This window comes from Pongo pygmaeus, chromosome 9 (genome assembly GCF_028885625.2).
Source record: "Pongo pygmaeus isolate AG05252 chromosome 9, NHGRI_mPonPyg2-v2.0_pri, whole genome shotgun sequence".
Lineage (NCBI taxonomy): Eukaryota > Metazoa > Chordata > Mammalia > Primates > Hominidae > Pongo > Pongo pygmaeus.
Window position 1 is genome coordinate 90,414,975 of NC_072382.2, and position 22,047 is coordinate 90,437,021.

The following is a 22,047-nucleotide window of genomic DNA, read 5'->3' on the forward strand; positions in this document are numbered from 1 at the left end:
AGACTGCAGTGAGCTATGATCACACCACTGCACTCCTGCCTGGGTGACAGAGTAAAACTCAGTGTCCAAAAAGTTTTTCTTTTTCAAGACATGCCTGAGACTCTTACCTCAGAAACCTAAAATAAGCTATAATAACAATGGATACTCTTCACCGAACATTTAATCCAAGGTTGGTACTGAATGTTCTATGTATACCTTCACTATTAATCTACACAACAACCTTCATAGGAAAGTATAATGCCTATTTTATTGCATTGGGAACTAAAACTCAAAAAGGTTAAATAATTTTCTTAAGGTCACACTTATATTAAGGGGGGATGACTTTTACTAAATTCATTCTAACTCCAAAGCTTTGTTTGTTAATAATCAGATAATAATCTTTACAATTACCAATTATTTTGGTGAGGGGTATTACATAAAGGTAAAAACAAAAAAAGCTTCCAGGACAATTATCATCTAACAATTCTCTCTTCATGTAGGAAAAAAGTGAGTGTGATAAACTATTCCTCAGGAGAGGATGGTATTGCAGTTTTAGACCATTCTAGTCTCAGGAGATAATCATATCAATAGAAACAACAAACAAAAGGAGTAAGTTTAAAAAGCCCACGATGGTTCTCCCTTGATGGCTTTCAAATTTTACTGTGTATCAGAATTTCCTGTAGGGCTTGTTAAAACACAGAATGCTAGGCCCTACCCAGAGACTTGCTGACTCAGAAGTCTGAGCATTTGTAGTTTTCACCATTCCCCCAGGAGCTACTGATGTTGCTGATAGAGCAGGTAAGGAGGATCAGGAGTGAGCTGGTGCAGGTGGTGATTTTACAGAGGGTCCCCAACTTAGGATGGTTCAATTTAAGTTTTTTTGACTTTATGATGGAGTGAAAGCAATATGTATTCAATAGAGACGGTACTTAAAATTTTGAATTTTGACCTTTTCCTGCACTAGTAGTATTTGGTACAATATTCTCTCATGATGCTGGGCAGCTGCCACAGCTTCCAGCCAGACACACGATCATGAGCTTAAACAACCAATAGTGTACTCTACAGTGTACAGCAGCATTCAATACAGGTAGGTAATTTTTTCAATCCCTGCCCCTTTCCCTCCCACATCTTGTATTCCCCAGTGTCTATTGTTTCCATCTTCATGTCTATGTGTACCCAATGTTTAGTTTTCTGTTTTTGCATGTAAACATAAATAAAAACAAATAACCTACTTTCATCTCAATAGATGCTGAAAAAGTTTTCGATAAAATCCAACATCCCTTTATGGTAAAAACCCTCAATAAACTAGGCATATAAGGAATATACCTCAAAATAATAAGAGCCATCTATGACAAACCCACAATCAACAGGATCCTGAATTGGCAAAAGGTGGATGTGTTTCCCTTGAGAACCAGAACAAGACAAGGACACCCACTCTCACCACTCTTATTCAACATAGCACTGGAAGTCCTAGCCAGAGCAATCAAGTAGGAGAAAGAAAGGAAAGGCATCCAAATAAGAAACGAAGTCATACTATCTCTCTTTGCTGGTGATTTGCTTCTATACCTAGAAAAACCTAATCTGCCAAGAGAACTGATAAATGACTTCAGTAGTTTCAGTATACAAAGTCAATGCACAAAATTCAGCAGCATTTCCATATACCAGTAATGTTCAAGCTGAGAGCCAAATCAAGAACTCAAGCCCACTTACAATAATTTGTAATTATTATCTAATGCAATCTCAGGTTAAAAGGAGCATTCTTTGAAAAAAAGAACAATTTGATGTTTATCTCTTGGAATTCTGAATGATTCAGTCAAGGCCTTACAAATTAATTAATTTAAAGTCTGCAAGGATAAAAGTTCTTTGGCAAGGAGTCCCCATAAAATAATCATGCTAACAAAATTATACTCCAATAACCATCATGAATGGATACATTTAATATAAGATTTTTAACAAAGGAAGGACTTCAGGCTACTTTGTCGACTGACAATTTCTGCCTAAAAATAAAAAAAATAAAAAAACCCACATAAACAACAAAAATCCCTCAAACCTAAAAACTAAAGAGTCTGGAAAGATATATGGCAGCTGAATGCAGGATGGGGTAACAAAGAAAGAAAATGGCTCTCAAAAGCACTAGATGGAGAATTACTTGTGCTTAATCTATCTCCAGAAAGTGGCTACATCCACAACTTGTTCTGAAATTTTAGCCACCTAACCTCCAGCTCTAGACTCAGCTTGGCCCTATCCTTCAACCAATTCTTATCTGAGTCAGGAATGAGTTGTACTGTCAGTCGGCACTAAGGCTTGTTTATTTGCTTGCTCATTAGCCTTGCACTAACACAGTTTCTTGACTTACATCTCTGAACCAAAATCTTCACAATTTAAGCAGTGCCTCAGTTTTACAGTCCTGATGACAGGGTTTTGCCTTGTGAATCCCAGCCGAGGGGTTGGGATCCACTACCTGCTGATAGATCAGTGTCCTTCGGACATCCTACTTGCCTAGTTTTGCAAACATCAATAGTATTAGGCATTCTTACAACTACATTCCACACTCTAGTCAGAATGCTACCTTTTAGATCTCTTGCCATCCAGGTATTGGAATTTCACATACTATATAAAAGAAAGCCTAAATTTAAGGATTAGAAGATGAAAGACAGTAATTCTTTAATGAAAGACAATATGTATACTGTGGAAAATCTTATGAATTACTGTGCTTGTAGAAACTATACCGGAATAACCACTACCACAAATAGGCAGACACACAAGGGAAAGGGCTCCTTCCTGACTAATCCAAGCAGAGCATATCACCCAGAGCCACCTCTACCAGACAGGACAAAGCATCCCTTCTGACAGGATTTAGAATGGATTGAAGATATAAAAGCAGCCCACATGGCACAGCCTTTCCCCCTGCCCTGAGGCAAGAAATCGCTTTGAGAAATGGCAGAACAGAGCTGACAATGAGAATGGTGATCAGAATTCACTTTTGCAAGAGGCCAGGTGCTTTCTATGATTTTATTTAAATATCACAAAGACTTACAAGAAAGAATTGTGTCATGCATTGGGCATTCCTCAAAGCAACATTAGAAGGAAGGTATCTCCATTATCATCATTTGTAATACAGAACAAAAAGTCAACATAAAGATGCTCAGATTGCCACTCTCCCTCAATCATGAGGACTTAAACCAGAACGTGACTCAAGTGAAAAAGCTTGAAGCCACCCAAAGCTCTTTCCTTCTCCCTCTCTCTCCTCCTCTCCTTCTTGCATAATAGTCATCACATTCTGTTAATTATGCTTCCTAACACCCTTAGACATCTATCTGATCTTCCACATTACTATTACCACAGTACGAATCCATTATCATTTCCTGCCTGAATATGAAATTGACAACTAGCTTCTGTGCTGGCCCCATGTGGTACCTCATGTACCTCTCTAGTTTCATGAGAAATCTATAAAAATGTAAGTCTAATTATCTTTCTCCTTGGCTTAAAATCCTTTCATGGGTCTTCATTGTCTTTACAACAAAGTCCAAGGCCATTTAAGTGGCAGTCCAGGCCAGATGCAGTGGCTCATATCTGTAATCCCAATATTTTGGGAGGCTGAGGTGGGATGATTGCTTGAGGCTAGGAGTTCAAGACCAGCCTGTGCAACAAAGACCAGGCCTGTGATAACAATGTGGTAAGACCTATGTCTCTGGCCAGGTGTGGTGGCACATGCCTGTAATCCCAGCACTTTGGGAGGTCAAGGCAGGCAGATCACCAGAATCAGGAGTTCAAGACTAGCCTGGCCAATATGGTGAAACTTGTCTCTACTAAAAATACAAAAATTAGCTGGGTGTGGTAGCACACACCTGTAATCCCAGCTACTTGGGAGGCTGAGGCAGGAAAATTTCTTGAATCTGGGAGGCAGAAGTTGCAGTGAGCAGAGATCATACCATTGCACTCCAACCTGGGTAACAGAATAAGACTCCATCTCAAAAAAAAAAAAAATCTATGTATCTAGAAAAAAAAAAAAATATATATATATATATATACATACATATATGCCAGGCCTGGTGGCACACACCTGTGGTCCCAGCTACACTGGAAGCCAAGGCACAAGGTTCGCTTAAGCCCAAGATGTTGAGGCTGCAGTGGGCTGTGCTTGCACCACTGCACTACAGCGTGGGTGACAGAGTGAGACCTTGCCTCAGAAACCAAAAGGTATTCTAGGCCCTGTCCACATTTCTCCTTATACCTCGACTCCAAGTGTATGTGTGCTTACACATGCATGCACACATGTGCTCCACACATACACAGTTTTCAGCCACCTGGAAGTAATCCCTCAGTGACCCACCACTTCTAAGTTAAGTATAATTTGAGGGGCCAAACAAATCTGGATTGGACACCCAGCTCTGCCATGTGACTTTGGATAGGGCATTTACCTCTTTGAATCTCAGTCCTCTTATCTGTAAAATTAGGGAAACAGTACTACCTAACTTATAGAGGAATAGTAAGAATTAAATTAATAATGCATATAAAGCACAATTCCTGGCATTCATAGTGTTCATTATGTGTTACTATTATAAACAAAAATAACTTGGGCCAGGCACAGTGGCTCACACCTGTAATCCCAGCATTTTGGGAGACCAAGACAGGTAGATCACCAGGTCAGGAGTTCGAGACCAGCCTGGCCACTATGGTGAAACTTTGTCTCTATTAAAAATACAAAAATTAGCCTGGCGTGGTGGCGCGCGCCTGTAAACCCTTCTACTCGGGAGGCTGAGGCAGAAGAATTGCTTGAACCCAGGAGGCGGAGCTTGCAGTGAGCCGAAATCGCACCACTGCACTCCAGCCTAGGCGACAGAGCGAGACTCTGTCTAAAAAATAAAATAAAATAAAATAACTTGGCTCAGGATCAGATGACAAGTACATTACAGACATGCAGATTGAACAGAAATTATTAAAGATAGATGATGTCTTGAAGAAGAACTCAAAACTTGGCTAGGAAAGAGAAAAGAGGATAAGCTGGAGAACAGACTGTGGAAAGGTCATCTGAGGCTTTGCAGTTTAAGGGTATTACCCAAAATCACCATTTGAAGTCATTTTTACGTAGCCCATTAGAAATGAGATTGAGGTAGGACATTGCTTTTATTGTCCAAACAATCAAGGTTGTTCTTTGGCAGCAAACCAAGTCAAAAAAGAACAGCTCTAAAATTTGTCATAAATGATATTCCCCTCTCTAAACAGTTCTGGTATTAGGAAGCTCAGAGAACTTGATCTTTATGAGAACCAAGTAGAAACAGTTTATTCTTGTATTTTCACAATATTTTTACGTACATTGTGGTTAAAACTTCCAGAGCCACTGGGTCATGTTTTGCTGGTTTAATTGCCAAAATGGTTGCAAGTAATTTGTGGATAAAATTATATCAGATATACTGAAACATTTTACATGTCCAAGCTGTATTTACAAGGATAAAAATATAACTACTCTCTAGTCTACATATGTTATGAACCTAAATCCTTCAGAGTTTATTAGCAATAAAACTTGTTTATCTCCATTTGTTTCCTCCAACCTATAAATCAACAATATGCATTTTGTATTAGATGCACATTCTTTTTTTATTCCTTTCCACTCATCTATCTCTTTCTGACAACTGTCACACCTATTCATGCTCTGAGAATTTTCATGGAGCAATGTCTACAATTACATCCTGATGAGAATGGATGCCTTGGCTTTGGCAATGGGTCAAATAAGAGTTCACAAATGTAAAAATTGATTAATGAACATTCTTGTATTTTAGAAGAGTGTTCCCAAGCACCATTGCAGGTGATATTTTTTAAATGCCTTTCCTTTAAACATACACAAATATACACACATACATTTCAGAACTAGTCAGTTATCTTCATCAATATTTTTCACCTAAATAAAGGACATACATTTCCATATTTCATTATTTGTTAGATGTCTCTTGGTAACAGGAAGTTAAAGAGTATAGGGACAATATGTTGACTAAATAGAAACCCCAGTCCAAATCCAAACTACCACAGCTCACACTAATCAGTGCACAATTAGTCCATGTTAGTGATGTTATGATCTATGTTGGTTATGCAATGATCTGTAAATACTCTGTGATATGGTATAATTTTATAGGGCAAGGAAGTTGCTTTGTAACCCATCTTTTAGGTCCGAAAACATATTTCAATCAGAAAAACGAGGAAAAAATCTCAATGTAGATACATATAACAGTGGTTGTGAATGAAATACATTCTAATTGTTTGACTCATTTTTCAACTTTACAGAATTTTTTTTTTATGTTACAAAGTTACAAATTCTTTGACTTTCAGTTATCTGCAATGATGAATAAATGTGTGTGTTCTGACTGCAACTACCAACCATTTCTCCTTCTCATTCCCTTACCTGGGACCATCCTCTTCCCTGAGACAAAACAATATTGAATTTAAGCCAATTAACAACTCTAAAATGGCCTCTAAGTTTCAAGTGAAAGAAGAGTTGCATGTCTCTTACTTCAATCAAAAATTGGACATGATTAAACTTAGTGAGGAAGGCATGTTGAAAGCTGAGATAGGCATAAAGTTAGGCTTCTTGTGCGAAACAGTGAGCCAAATTGCTAATGCAAGGGAAAAAGTTTTTGAAGAAAATTAAAAGTGCTACTTCAGTGAACATATGAATAATAAGAAAGCAAAACAGCCTTATTGCTGATATGGAGAAAGTTTTAGTGGTCTGGATGATTAAACCAGCCACAACACAACATTCTCTTAAGCCAAAGACTAATCCAGAACAAGACTCTAACTCTCTTTTATTCCGTGAAGGCTGACAGAGATGTGGATGCTGCAGAAGAAAAGTCTGAAGCTAGAAGAAGTTGGTTCATGAGGCTTAAGAAAAGAAGCCATCTCTATAATATAAAAGTTCAAAGCAAAGCAGCAAGTGCTGATGGAGAAGCTGCAGTATATTATCCAGAAGATCTAGCTGAAATAATAGATGAAGGTGACTACACTAAACAACAGATTTTCAATGTAGACAAGACAGCCATCAAGTGGTAGATGCCATCTATGGTATTCACAGCTGGAAAGGAGCAGTCAATGCCTGGTTTCAAAGCTTCAAAGGATAGACTGACTCTTGTCTATGGACTAATGTAGCTGGTCACTTTAAGTTGAAGCCGATGCTCATTTACCATTCTGAAAAACTTAAGGCCCATAAGAACTATGCTAAATCTACTCTGTCTGTACTCTATAAATAAAAGAACAAAGTCCAGATGAAAACACATCTGTTTATAGATAGCATGGCTTACTGAATATTTTAAGCCCACCAGAAAAAAAAAAAAAAGAAGATTCTATCTGAAGTATTACTACTTACATAGGCAGTAAGCAAAGCTCACACCAGAACAATAACAATGAAATGGATTCAACCTAAGTGTCCATCAATGGATGATTGGATAAAGAAAATACTTTATATATACTTAATCAAATACTATTCAGGAACAAAAAAGAACACAATAATGACTTTTGCAGCTATATGGATAAAACTGGAGACCATTACCCTGAATGAAATAACTGAGACACAGAAAGTCAAATACTTCATGTTCTCACTTAAAAGTGGGAGCTAGATGATGTGTACACATGGACGTGGAGTATGCAATGATAGACAGTGGAGACTTGAAAGGTTGCAGTGGGGCTAGGAAGCGGGTGAATAATGAGAAATTACTTATTGTATACAATGTATGTTATTCTGGTGATGGATACCCTAAAAGCCCTGACTTGGCTACCACACAATCTTATCCATGTACCAAAATTACATATGTACCACATAAATTTATACAAATAAATCTTTAAAATTACTGCTCATTGACAATGCACCTAGTCAACCAAGAGCTATGATGTAGATGTACAAGGAGATGAATGTTGTTTGCAGGCCTGCTAACATTACATCCATTTTGCAATCCATGGATTGAAGAGAAATTCTGACTTTCAATTTTTATTATTTAAGAAATACTTTTCATAAGGCCTAGCTGCCATAGACAGTGATGCCTCTGGTAGATCTGGGCAATGTAAATTTAAAAACATCCTGAAAATTATTCACCTTCTAGATGCTATTAAGAACATTCATGATTCATGGGAGGAAGTCATAATATCAACATTAATAGGAGTTTGGAAGAAGTGATTTGAGCCCTCATGGATAACTTTGAGGAGTCCATGACTTCAGTGGAGGAAGTAACTACAAACATAGTATAAATAGAGAACTAGAATTACAAGTGGAGCCTGAATATATGATTGAATTACTGCAATCTCATGATATAATGTTAATAAATGAAAAGTTGCTTACTATGGATGAGCAAATACAGTAGTTTTGGTTTTGTTGTTTGTTCGTTTTGTTTTTATTTGTTTTGTTTTTGGAGATGGAGTTTCACTCTGTTGCCCAGGCTGGAGCGCAGTGGCACAATCTCAGCTCACTGCAACCTCCACCTCCTCAGTTCAAGCAATTCTCCCGCCTCAGCCTCCCGAGTAGCTGGAAATACAGGCATGTGCCACCACAGCCAGCTAATTTTTGTATTTTTATTAGAGATGGGGTTTCACCATGTTGGCCAAGCTGGTCTCAAACTCCTGCCCTCAGGTGATCCACCTGCCTTGGCTTTCCAAAGTGCTGGGATTACAGGAAGAAAGTAGTTTTTTTGAGATAAAATCTACTCCTGGTAAAGAAGCTATGAAAATGCTGAAATGGCAATTCACTTGATACAGCAACAGCAGGGTTTGAAAGGATTGAGTACAATTTTTAGAGAAGTTAGGGTGTGGGTAAAATGCTATCAAACAGCATCACATGCTACAGAGAAATCTTTTGTAAAAGGAAAAGCCAACTGATGGAGCAAACTCCATGGTTTTATGCTAAGAAATTGCTGCAGGTGCCCCTACCTTTAACAACCACCTTCCTAATCAGTCAGCAACCATCAACATCGAGGAAAGATCCTCTACCAGCAAAAAGTTTATGACTTGCTGAAGGCTTAGATGATTGTTAGCATTTTTAACAATAAAGTATATTTTAATTAAGGGATGTACACAGTATTTCTAGACATACCTAGGCTACTGCACACTTAAAAGACTACAGAATACTGTTAAAATTACTTTTATATGCACTCAGAAACTAAAAAAAAAAGTGTGACAGCCTTATTGCAGTATTGACTTTATTGCAGTGGCCTAGAATCAAACCCACAATATCTCTGAGGTATTCCTGTAGCTGCAAATAGATAACCACCTGAGAAACTACTATGACTACCCTCTTCAAGCAAAGGCATTAGGCAAACTGTAAGCCTAAGAGGCAGAAAAGCAGGCATCATCAGCCTCTGCCAACAGCCATTGTAAGTAAAAATACAAATAGGCGTGCACCAATCCTTTCGGGCACGTTCATGCTCCTGGTCAACGTGTACATGTAGAGCAAAGTATGCATTCAAGGCTGTATAGGCACATGTATGTCTCTGTGTGTGTTATCAGGGGATTGCAAGTTTATTGCTAAAAATTAAGGCTGGATTAAAGTTTGAAACAATGCACAAGCAATATAATTAGGATTCTACATTTATTTTTGTGATCATAATTAAGTGAGTATTATCAAAGCTAAGTATTAGAGGGAAAATAATTTCCCCAGAAAGCAAAGTTTATGAATACTTGAAAAAACTCTCAAAGCGATCAAAGAATTTGGCATAGTGATTAGATGAAATATGTATAAACCAAATTCTATTCCTTTAAGTTGATGGCCTTTCTTTTCTATTTCAGATATTAGTTTATTTATTCTTTAGCCTGTTGCACACTAACTATTAAAGATAGTTAAACACTCATAGAGAAGGCCCCAAAATGCCACAGGAATGATCAAGATTCAGCATGCATCAGTCTTTAGGGAAGGAGATGTGTTATAAGGGTCCTGCTATTTCCTTAACCTTCGGGAAGATGAAGGCATATTCCTTCAACAAGGACATACGCTTGGGGCATCTGTGAGAAGGAAAAGTCTGCTTCATATAAGAAAGCGTCAGAAGATTTCACTTCCCCAGTTTTCAATATGATAAATAAGAATACATAGAAATTGTTAAAAATCTTATCTAGCCCGTGGCTATTTTGAAAATGACTTGCTACAATATAAATGAATCCTTGCATTTAAAGGACAGTAAATAGGAAACCAGATGAGGTATCACCAACAAAATACTGTCCCTGTTGATACGGCATCAAGCAAAAAGAACCAGACACAGATGCACACAGCATGTTGTCTGCACTGTGCAGCAGCTCCTCAGTCAAAGCTGGGTTGCAATTACAAGTAGGTATTTCTTCTATGACCCAGCTGCAAGGAGCCTGAGACATTATATTGCAGAAGATGTCTTAGTTAGTTAGGGTAAGTTATTCAAGATTTTCAGAAATCTTAAGAAAGATTACATTTTGTTTTTGTCTGCCCAAATCTCTCCCAGCACTATGCCCATTGCCTCATCAAAACCCAGTGAACTCCTTTTGCTTACTTGGGATAATTTCTAGATTGAATGAAGGGCAGAATTTCGGAGTCTTGACTAGATGGAGGCAGTAGTAAATCTCGAAATCGTTCTGTCGAAAGAAAAATAAACATCAAGCTGTGAAAAGATAAAAGTCATGAAAATAATTTCAAAATGGAAGTATTTCCTATTGGTTTATTTTGTTAGCCAGTTTGACTGTATATCCATCCTTTATTAGAAATTTACCCACCATTTTATGTATTACTAATGTATATATAGTGTATGTATGTGTGTGTGTATATATATATGGATGGATTATAATATTTTAATCATAAATATATATGTAGCCATTAAGGATAAATAGGTATAAATATATAAATAATATATATTCATATATATTTATTTTAAATATATAAAATTAAGCCTGGATTAATATTTGAAATAGTTATATTTATCCTATAACTATACATAATATATACATTTCTACATATATGTATTTCTCATATATAAATATAAAAATATATTTTTTTCCTTAATGGTAACATATATCTTTATGATCAAATCTTATCATCAAAAGGTTAGAGAAAATATACATGGCCAATAAACATACTAAGGGATGCACAGTCTCATTAGTAACCCGTGCAATGTGAATCAAAACCAGACACCATTAACTAGCATTTACATCATGTAGCATTCAATTGACAGAAATTAGTCTCCCAAGACCAAGTGTTGGAGAGGATGTTGATCAACCTAAGCTCTTATACACTGCTGGTGGGAGTCCAAATTGGTACAATAGCTTTTGAAGACAATTTGGCATTATCATTTAAGTTTTACTTTTGCAAAGTCTGTGGTCCAATATTTCCATTCTCAGGGATACACCCTGCAGAAACTTTCACATGTGTCTTAGACAGCAAGTATGAGAATGTTCACAGTAGTACCACTCATAGAACAACATAAATGGAAGCAGCTCAGTTGCTCATTGACATGAGAGAATGGACATTTGTGCTTATTCACAAAATGAAGTACTAACTGAAGTGAAACTGAATGATTTTAGTTACAAATAAAAACCTAATGAATCATATTAACATAATGTTGAGTGAAATAAAATCTCAGCAGATTACATATAACAGAACATAATTTTTATTGAGTTAAAAAAACTAAGCAATGTATTATTTAAGTATGATATATATGAAATAAAGCAAACCAATTAAAAAGGAAGGACATGCACAATTCAGAATAATGATTATCTTTTAGGAAAGGTAGGGGGATGAAATAGGAGAGAAGCAAAAGGGTAAATGTAAGTAATTGTTGGTGTTTTCATATGTATTAATTGTAATATCATAAATGAATAAGTGAATGATGGCCAGGAAAAGACCAATAATGACTCCATATCATGAGCTAAGAATTGATTTAGTAAACTTCAGTGCATATGAATTCATAATGAAGAAAAGAGAGAAAATAGGAGGGGGAGGGGAAGAGGAAGGGAGAAAGAAAAGGGATAAAAAAGAAGAACAAAGGAAAAAATCCTAGATGTTACCTTGGAAATACTTACATTGCATAGCTATCTGCATGGCATAGAGTATGCACATTTTCAGGAATTGGTATGCATTACTTCTAGAGTCATACCTATGGAAAGGCTTCCTTGATCCCTCTATTACATTTTTGTTCTCTCCTCCTGCCCAATTTGGAATAGGCTGGACCTACTGTATACTCCCAGTACAACTTGTGCTTCCACCTTCACAGAGGTTATCACACTACGTTTTATTGTTATATGTATTTATCTCTCTATCCCTCTTTCTTCTTCTAGTAGATGAGTATTGTGCCACCAAGATATAGAACATTATCTGATACATAATTAAGGTGCTGGATAAATATTTGTTGAAGAAATATTTCCAACATCTATTTTTACTGGAGGAAACTGTTTGTTAAGATTAATCATAATAACTCCCAGCAGAGACCAAACGGTCATATATCAACCATGAACAGCAAGTGGACCCATACTCTCATCTTGACATAGTCGCACAGTCAGGCTTAGATAGTATGCAAAGCTAACACGCCCCAGCTGCAGTAAATCCTTCACTAACTGAAGGTGAGCATTTCCACAAAATGATGAAAATATACACTTGATGACAATTGCCATTTTCTAGTTTATGAATAGCTAGATGTTAAATTATTTGGAATACGGCAGTCACAAAGTGGCCAGTGCTTCCTGAGAAGCAGAATGTGTATTTTATCTTCACATTTATTAAAACATACTGACTCAGAGATACATAACTGGCTTCTACTGTTTTTTTTCTCTCTCAAAATTCTGACATTTCTTACAATATAGGTGAGGAGGAACTAATGAGATCCAAACACAGATGTGCTTACACTCTGAAGTCTAGAAATCCAAAAAAATACTCTGTGTTTTTCTCTAATTATACTCTTCAATATTACTTCATATTTTTAAATATTATATTATTGGCTGATATTTGGGCTGATATTACTCTTTTTAATTTATAAAATTAACATTTCTTTCAATCAAATGACTAGTAAACTTTCTGATGATAAATAACCCTTGGTTTTCAGTCTACTTGCCAATTTATGTGGTACTCATTAAATGAGTAATGTGTAATGCTCTATCTTTTCAGTTTTTTTCCCACTTAGCCTTTTCCTAAAATGAGTCTTGAAAAATCAAGCCAAAACCCAACAGCAAACAAGAACTTTACATATCAAGTAAAGAACTGTTAAATCAAATAGCTATATGTGTTATGATATTCCTTGAAAGGTAATAGTATAAATTAAAGTTTAGTGAATTTCTCCCAAACTTGTTAAAAGCAAACAAAAATCGGAATTCTTAGTACACACAACTATAATATAATACATCCTTTTCGCAGCAATAAGTTTTTCTCTTTTTACATAACCATAAAGGACATATGACAATAATTCCAGAGAAAAGAATCTCTGCAGATGACATATTGACAGGACTAAAAACACATACACAGATGCACACATGTGTGTGCATACACACACACACACATAGAGCAAAAGCAGCATAAAAGACATCACTTATAAAGCTATAAGGAAATCTATAACTAATGTTCCTATATTTGGAACATCCTTTAATCAGATTATCATAAATACAAAGAATACCAAGCAAACATATCTTGAATAGCTATCATGGTTGTCAAAAAGAGTTCATAGGCAGGGCATGGTGGCTCACACCCATAATCCCAGCACTTTGGGAGGCTGAGGCGTGTGGATCACCTGAGTTCAGGAGTTTGAGACCAGCCTGACCAACATGGTGAAACCCTGTCTCTACTGAAAATACAAACAATTAGTCGGGCGTAGTGGTGGGTGCCTGTAATCCCAGCTACTCAGGGGGCTGAGGCAGGAGAATCACTTGAACCCAGGAGGCCGAGGTTGCAGTGAGCCGAGATCCTGCCATTACACTCCAGCCTGGGCAAGAAGAGCGTAACTTAATCTCAAAAAAAAAAAAAAAAAAAGAAAAGAAAAGAAAGGGTTCATATATACATAAACAGAAAATAAACACAGAACTTTAAAGCATGTCTTTTAAAAAAAATTTATTTTTATCAATATATTAATAAATTCTTAAATGTGAACAATTAATTTTATCTTATAAAGGCATACCGATTATTCATTTATTTCTTTATAAAAATAGATAAATGATAACAATTATCCTTAGAAAAGTTCAAGTAAATGGAAAAATTATTTATAATTATTTAGTTCTTTAGTCTCACAGATTTTTGCCTATCAGTTATTTAATTAGCATCCTATTGTCTAGTTGATTATGAGGAAAAGGCCAAAATAATTTGATGTTTTACTTGTTAAGTAAAAAAAAAAAAAAGATACATTAATGCTACTTCTTTTGCAGCAAAATGTCAAACCAGATGATCTACTTTCTCAGCAGGCTCAAACTGTTTCTTAAGAAAATGGCACAGTTATCCAAGTACTACAGCTCAGTCCTTTCACAGGACTTCTTAGAAGCAATTCATTAAAGCCACTGGAAAAAAAAAAAACAAAAAACAGGATTTTCTGTAAAGTGATACTGTGATGAGCTGACTAACGATGTGATAATGTCTGAACATGATTTTCTACCAGTAGGAGATATATCTTAATTAACACAAACTTTTGTAGACTTTCACCCACTCTTTCTTTCTCCCATTCTATCAACAAAAAGATTATGAGGCTCTTAGACCTGGATGACATACTGCGCACAATTACATTAATTTGCATTCTCTGGTTAATCAACTGTGACACAATATACTTAATTATTTGAAAACAAACATGAGAAAATTAAAATACTCTTTTCAATTCTAATTGAAACTTTTTCTACATCTTTTTGTGACCAAGATGTTTCATTTTCTCCTTTGCAGAAAATGACCAATCTCTAATCCACCCCAATATGCAGAAAATACCAAATGCAATAAGGATTTACATAACAATTAAAAGCAGTAGGCATTTTTTTTTTTTTTTTTTGAGATGGAGTCTTGCTCTTTCACCCTGGATGGAGTGCAGTGGCATGATCTCAGCTCACTGCAACTTAGCAGTATGCAAACCTATTCCTGGGATGAGAAGAAAATGAAACCTCTTACCACTACAAAAAAAAAAAAAAAAGAAAGAAAAGAAAGAAAAAAATATATAAAAAACAAAAGTAACAATGATTAATGCTATTCTTGTATAACCTAAAGATCCTTTGCATCTAGAGGTGTGATCACTGTCACATAATTAGTTTTTTTAACAGCAACCTAACAAAGAGCTATTGTTTGCTAGAGAGACCCAGACAGGTTTTGCCAATTCCAAATCGTTGTTTTCCTTCAGGTAATTCCCCTTCCCTAACTGCCTCTCTATAACCTCCTCCATAAAAATGAATATTTTAACTGTTTTGAGTATTAGATTTTTCAGGGTAATAAAAAAAAGTCATATAAAGTATTTCTAAGGGAGACATATTTCCCTAAACAAAACGTACTTGAACAGAAGTTCTTTGCATTTTTATTAATAGGTTAAATTTTTTTTATCTTTCTCTTAATGCTCACATTATACTAATTTGCCAGTTTTAATTTTTTTTAAATGGCATCAAAACGAAATCCTTAATGGACATTAAAGATTAAGACTCTATTAAAGTCTTTACATTAGTTTTAAAAAACACCTAGTATATTGTAACCTATTAATAGTATTAGAAGTTATATTGCAAGGAATCAGACAGTACCCCGTACCCCAAAAAGGGTCAATAAGATGAATGCATCATAATATTGATATTATTTCACATTTTTTGGCAATGTAGGCTGAGGATTACTTCTTAATGCAGGAAATATTATCAGAGAGTATATATGAGAAAGGAGATACCAAAGGACAAATCTTTCTTCACTCATACAGTCTGCAGTATTTAGCAGCGACAGGTCATAAGAGAAAAGACACTGTTGCCAAGTAGATCTTAAGTATTCTTACCACACTCAACAAAGGTAACTATTTGAGGTGATAAATACGTTAATTAGCTTGAGTGTGGTAATCACTTCACAATGCATATGTATACCAGAGATATGTACTCCCTGAAAATACATAATTTTACTTGTCAATTATACCTAAATAAAGCAGAAAAGAAATTATCTTGGAAAAAGAAAAAATAAAATAAACAACACTCAACTGGTTGTCAGAGAGCCTGAGTTTTTGACCTATGTCTGCCTCTATTCTTAATTCCTTTTCTGAACTCACAACTGAGTCAGATGAGTTCAGTGATCTTTAAGCCACCTTTTAACTTTGAGTTGCTTAAAAAATATTTGCTTATATTCTCAAACTTTGCATCTGACAAAGGACTAGTTTCTAGAATCTACAAGGAATTAAAACAAATCAGCAAGAAAAAAACAAATAATCCTATCAAAAAGTGGAGAAAGGACATGAGTAGACATTTCTCAAAAGAAGACATACAACAGCTAACAAACATGAAAAAATGGTCAACATCACTAATCATCAGGGAAATGCAAATTAAAATCACAATGAGATGTACCTTACTACTGCAAGAATGGCCATAATTAAAAAGCCTAAAAACAATAGATGTTGGTGTGGATGTGGTAAAAAGGGAATACTTTTACACTGCTGCTGGGAATGTAAATTAGCATAATGACTATGGACAATACATGGAGATTCCTTAAAGAACTAAAAGTAAAACAACCATTGAGTTCAACAATCTCACTACTAGGTATCTACCCAAAGGAAAAGAAGTCACTACATGAAAAAGACACATGCACATGCATGTTTACAGCAGCACAATTCACAACAATAAAGATATGGAACCAACCTAAGTGCCCATCAACTAACAAGTAGATAAAGAAAATGTGGTATATATACAACATGGAATACCACTCAGCCATAAAAAGGAACAAAATAATGTCTTTTGCAGCAACTTGGTTGGAGCTGGAGGCCATTATTGTAGGTGAAGTAACTCAGGAATGGAAAACTAAATATCCTGTGTTCTCACTTATAAGTGAGAGCTAAGCTAACCTTTGAGGACTCAAAGACATAAGAAAGATATAATGAACCTTGAGAACTCCAGAGGGGGAATGTTGGAAGTCGGGTGAGGGATAAAAAACTACATATTGGGTACAGTGTACATTTCTTGGGTGATGGGTTCACTAAAATCTCAAAAATCACCACTAAAGAATTTATACATGTAACCAAAAACTACCTGTACCCCAAAAACTATTGAAACAAAACAAAACAAAAAATAATATTTGCTAAGGAATGAAAAGAAATCTTATTAAAGTCACTGAAAGGGAGTGGGGCCCCATGTCTTTGACTAAGACTATTCTGGTTTATGCCTGCTGTCCTAGCATCCTGCTCCATTTCATATTCACAGGAGATTTTACTTTTAATTAAATATTAATAAGAAAATAAGCTAGGGGTCATGCAGTTGATACAGAGAAGTATCCCCCAAGTGCCTCTTCAGTGAAGAACTTGTTGCCCAGCTGTGGAGAGCGCAGTTGGCAGGCAATCTCCATCTGTCAGTTCCAGATGGGTCGGCCTCAGATACAAAGCAAATACCTCTCACAGAGCAGCTCACATCCAGTGACTGAACAAGGCAAGGATATTTCAGCGCTACACAGGCAACTCTGATGGGCAATATTTGCTCCAGATCTTCCCACCAATTTGGCTGGGCTTTGTTGAACCTGCCTTGTTTCAAATTCTTCCTTCACCTAAACCCTCTTTATTCTCTTTCCTGTCATGGGTATTGATCCCTAATAAGCATTTTACATTACACACACACACACACACACACACACACACACACACACACACACAGCTTCTAGCTAATCCAACCTGAAACAGAGGTGCTTCATAGATCTCCACTTTGTACTGAGAACTTCTACCAACTTTTCGGCTACTATGGGGTGTGATGCATATGCATGTGTTTAAGTAGAATAAAGATCAGCAATAAATCATTTCTGTTTTTCCAGAACCTTCCAGATGTTACATAAATAACCTCTGTGGCATGTGCAGGCAGTCATTGTCAATTCATTTTGATAACTCTTCCAGTCATGCTGTCCAGTATCTTGATCATGCCCACCTTGACTCTATCAATTAACTATTGCCTGTTGGCTTCTGATCATATATAATAGCTTTTTATTTCATCTACATCTTGTTTGAATTTTTAATTTTTAGATTTGTTTGAATTTTAGTTTTTAGTACTTATCTAAAAGTAATCTATCAATCATCTATCTATACGTGTGTGTGTGTGTGTGTGTGTGTATACATATATTTAAAGAGTAGATGTAGGGCATGGATGTGTACACTACCACACATGAACATATCTTTAAGAATAGTTGTCATTCATACTCCTCATATTATAGATCTTGGAGTATTATCCCCTCCTCCACCTTCCAAGGAAAACACCACACCAATGCAGACACACAATATACACAAACACACACACATGCTGCTTGAAATAGAAGGTACAAATGAGTTTTCTCACAACATGTAGGAATTACTATTTAAATATATAGACACAAAATGTGAACATCTAAGATAAGTAATTTCTTAGTAACATTTCTGAGCATGCACTCTAAGTCAGGCACCAAGTGAGGTTCTTCATGGTCTAAAGGTCTAGTAGAGAAGAGGTCTAAATAATGTGCTTCTTTCCCTTTTCAAATAATTTTATAATTACATTCTAAATTCTTTATCAAAAGATACAAACACTACAGGTAAATAAGTGCTAAAGGTATGCTCTGAGAGGTTGGAACACAACAGTCAACTTAGCCTGGATATGCTGGTAATAAAAAGCAAAAGAAGCGGAGAAGTTTTATAAAAAATAAAACAAACCAACAAAGGAAGTCCTTTTGAGCCATGGTACTAGATAAGGTGAATATTTTTGCTCTGTTACATATATATCAATAATCTAAAATGATAGAAAATTTAGAATTGAAAATAAAATCAATATTTTGGATAATCAGAACTTCATCAGCTAAATCATATTTTATTCACTTTTTCACTCATCTAACAAACTTTTATTGAGTACTTATTATTTGTCACATACTGTGAATAAAACAAATTATTATCACCAAGGCAGCTCTGTTTATTAAGCACACACAAAAAATGCCAGGACAACAAAAGAACTTCAATGTCATTATAGCTACTTGAAAAGAATTTAGAATGTAATTACAAAATTATTTAAAAAGGTAAAGAAGCACATTATTGCTAGGGATTTAAAGAAATTAATGGTTTGTCAAAATTTGGTGTTTATTTTCCTTAGAAATATGCATATTAATCTTAGAAAAACAAATTCCTTCTAAAAAGAAGAATTAAAGGGCAAACTTAGAGTACATCCATACCAACTAGAAAGATATGGAGCACAACTCTCCCTACTGAAAAGTTTGTTTAAATCAAGCGAATGTCCTTTACTACCATGGTAACTCAATAATAATACATGGTAATACAGAGTAATGTATGGTAACTCAATAGTAACAATATTTATAATAGTAACAACAGTTGCTATTTAAACTATTGGTTTCAAATAAACATGAGAGGTGCCCAAATTAGTACTACTTTACATAAACCAGGACATCAAGTTGCAACTTATTAAAGATATAGGCAGGCCAGGTGTGATGGCTCATGGCTACATTCCCAGTATTTGAAAGCTTGAGGCCAGGGATTTGAGACCAGCCTGAGCAACACAGCAAGACCCTGGCTCTTCAACAAAGTTTTAAAAATTAGCTATATGTGGTGGTGTACACCTGTAGTCCTCGCTACTTGGGAAGCTGAGGCAAGAGGATTGCTCAAGCCCAGGATTTTGGGGCTGCAGTGAGCTATGATTATGCTACTGCACACCAGCCTAGGTGACAGAGTGAGATCCTGTCTCTCTCTCTCTCTCTTTCTCTCTCTCTGTATGTGTGTATATATATGTTTACATACACACATACATATATACACACACATATATATTTGCCTACATATATTACATATGTAGGCAAATCTTGTGTCATAAGATTCTAGGATTCAAATGAAAATGATTTATAATTCTAGAAGAAAATAAAATGATTTACAATTCCAGAAGAAAAAAACCCTATCAGTTGCATGCTCTGGTTATATAAAACTATCTTTTTTGCAAATATTAAGGCCATGACAAAGCAATATAAAAAATAGAATTTTATACTGTCTTACATAAGGGGAAAAAATCCCTAAACTCATACATGTAATTTTCAGAAGATGAGATGTATGTACAACCAGAGCTAATGAATGAATAAAATAAGAACACTAATAGGAAAACAAAATAAGCAACATAAAAATCCTCTACTTGACATGTATTCTCCACAGTATTCCTGTAATATTTTCTCAACTATACCAAAATCTATCTACTATCATTCACACGTTATGTGGAATTGAATTATCCGTATCTTAGAATTTATTTCTTTCAAAATGATTATACCATTTTACAGCAATAATGAACTGAGAAATTAGGAAACAACTCCCTCAATTTAGTATGTTGTAGACAAGGAAACTAAAAACCAACCAGCTGGCTGATTGTCTCCAGGTCACATGGCTAGAAAGAGGCAAAGATACTTAAAGAAAAGACAAAAGCAAAACAAAAACACTCACAGTCCAGGGTTCTTTCCACTGCCATCATACTGCCTTATTCTCTCCTGAGAATATACAGTACTCCCTTTTCTCCCCTCCCTCATTTTACTTTCTTCTTGCCTAAGGATTACAGGATAAGAGAAAGCTTAGCAGGGTCATATGCCATCTGCATGCCTCAACACCTGGTACTTTTAAATACTGTAAGGTCTGAAGGTAGACAATGCAGTATTACACAAAGGAAGATTATTTAATGGATCCTTTTATTTCCAAGGGGAGCAGAGTGATAAAAGTCTATTTCTGTGATACTCATTATTTTGCTTCTTATTTGTTAAACACACAATTTTAAAAAAATCAAAAGCAGTTTTTGAAAGAACTACAGACAGACTTCTTGGCCCCTAAATACATCAATGAATCAATGCCTAGAACTGGATTTCTTATAAAATATAAATTCTCTTTTATTGCCACAGAGACTAAACTATAACAAAAAATGAAAGAGGGTGGGAAAAAAAACAGTTTCAAAGAAAGTGAAGGCAAATAACAGAGACATTTTTGGGTAAACACATTATTGCTATTAAGCTTTCTACAATCCACCTTTTAAGAAAAATGTTATATTTTTATTTGTCACATCAAATGAATTTTTTTAAACAATGTTGGCTTTCATCAAAAGAAACGCCTCAAACTGATCAAGACTCAGCTCTATACTAATTCAGTTCCTGGTTTCTGCACAAACTGAATACATCTTAGATGTATATTCAAGAAAAAACAGGCCATTTTATCCAAGACCAAGACCCCTCCCCACCTCCAAAAAAAAAAAAAAAAAAAAAAAAAAAAAACCAGGAGATTTTCTTTCATATTTTATGAAGTTCACATCTAAAGACCCAAGCAAATAAAATCAATGCCATGCAATATATGGGCCTTTAAAGCCAATAGAAAACAGCCATGTAGTGAGTCTTCTCTGTTCTTAAATAGAAGATGTCTTGGCCGAAGACCAAGACTATGGATCAGGGAAAAACAACAAGCAAATACATAAAATGATTAGCAAGTGTATCAAGAAAATGAGTACTTAAAAATGTTCCTGATAATAACGATAATGGCACAAAACCCTTGTCCTTTTGCTTCCTTTGAAATTACTTAGTCCATTAACACTAGGCTCATTTGGCAAACTGACATATGCCTTCTTAGCCATTCAGTACATTATGTGGTGTTTTTGACACTGATTAATAAATTATGGTACCAAGAAAATCTCTCATAATTCTTATTTTCTTCCATGTTACATAGTAAAATCAAGTAGAAAATACTGGATAACAGAGACTCTAAGCAACTTTTAGGAACAAAGTAATTCTAATAAAAATATAACAATCCATAAAAACAAACCACTTCACCATAATAACTCTACCTCCAGGTCTAGTAATTGTATGATTTGTTTATTTTCAAAACTAAAAAGTAACATTTTGGCCAGGCACAGTAGATCACTCCTGTAGTCACAGCACTTTGGGAGGCCGAGGTGGGCTGATCGCTTGAGCCGAGGAGTTTGATTAGCCTGAGC

General features: G+C 35.5%; 1 protein-coding gene across 9 annotated transcripts in view; it reads right to left on the bottom strand.

The window, feature by feature from the left end:
- NOX4 (NADPH oxidase 4) overlaps nucleotides 1-22,047 on the bottom strand; it is a 168,500-nt gene that overhangs the window by 15,210 nt on the left and 131,243 nt on the right. For all 9 annotated transcript variants that reach the window (XM_063671315.1, XM_054439383.2, XM_054439384.2 and 6 more), the window contains one exon: nucleotides 10,467-10,548. In XM_063671315.1, the coding sequence (XP_063527385.1) occupies nucleotides 10,467-10,548 (82 nt within the window). The remainder of the gene's footprint in view (nucleotides 1-10,466; nucleotides 10,549-22,047) is intronic.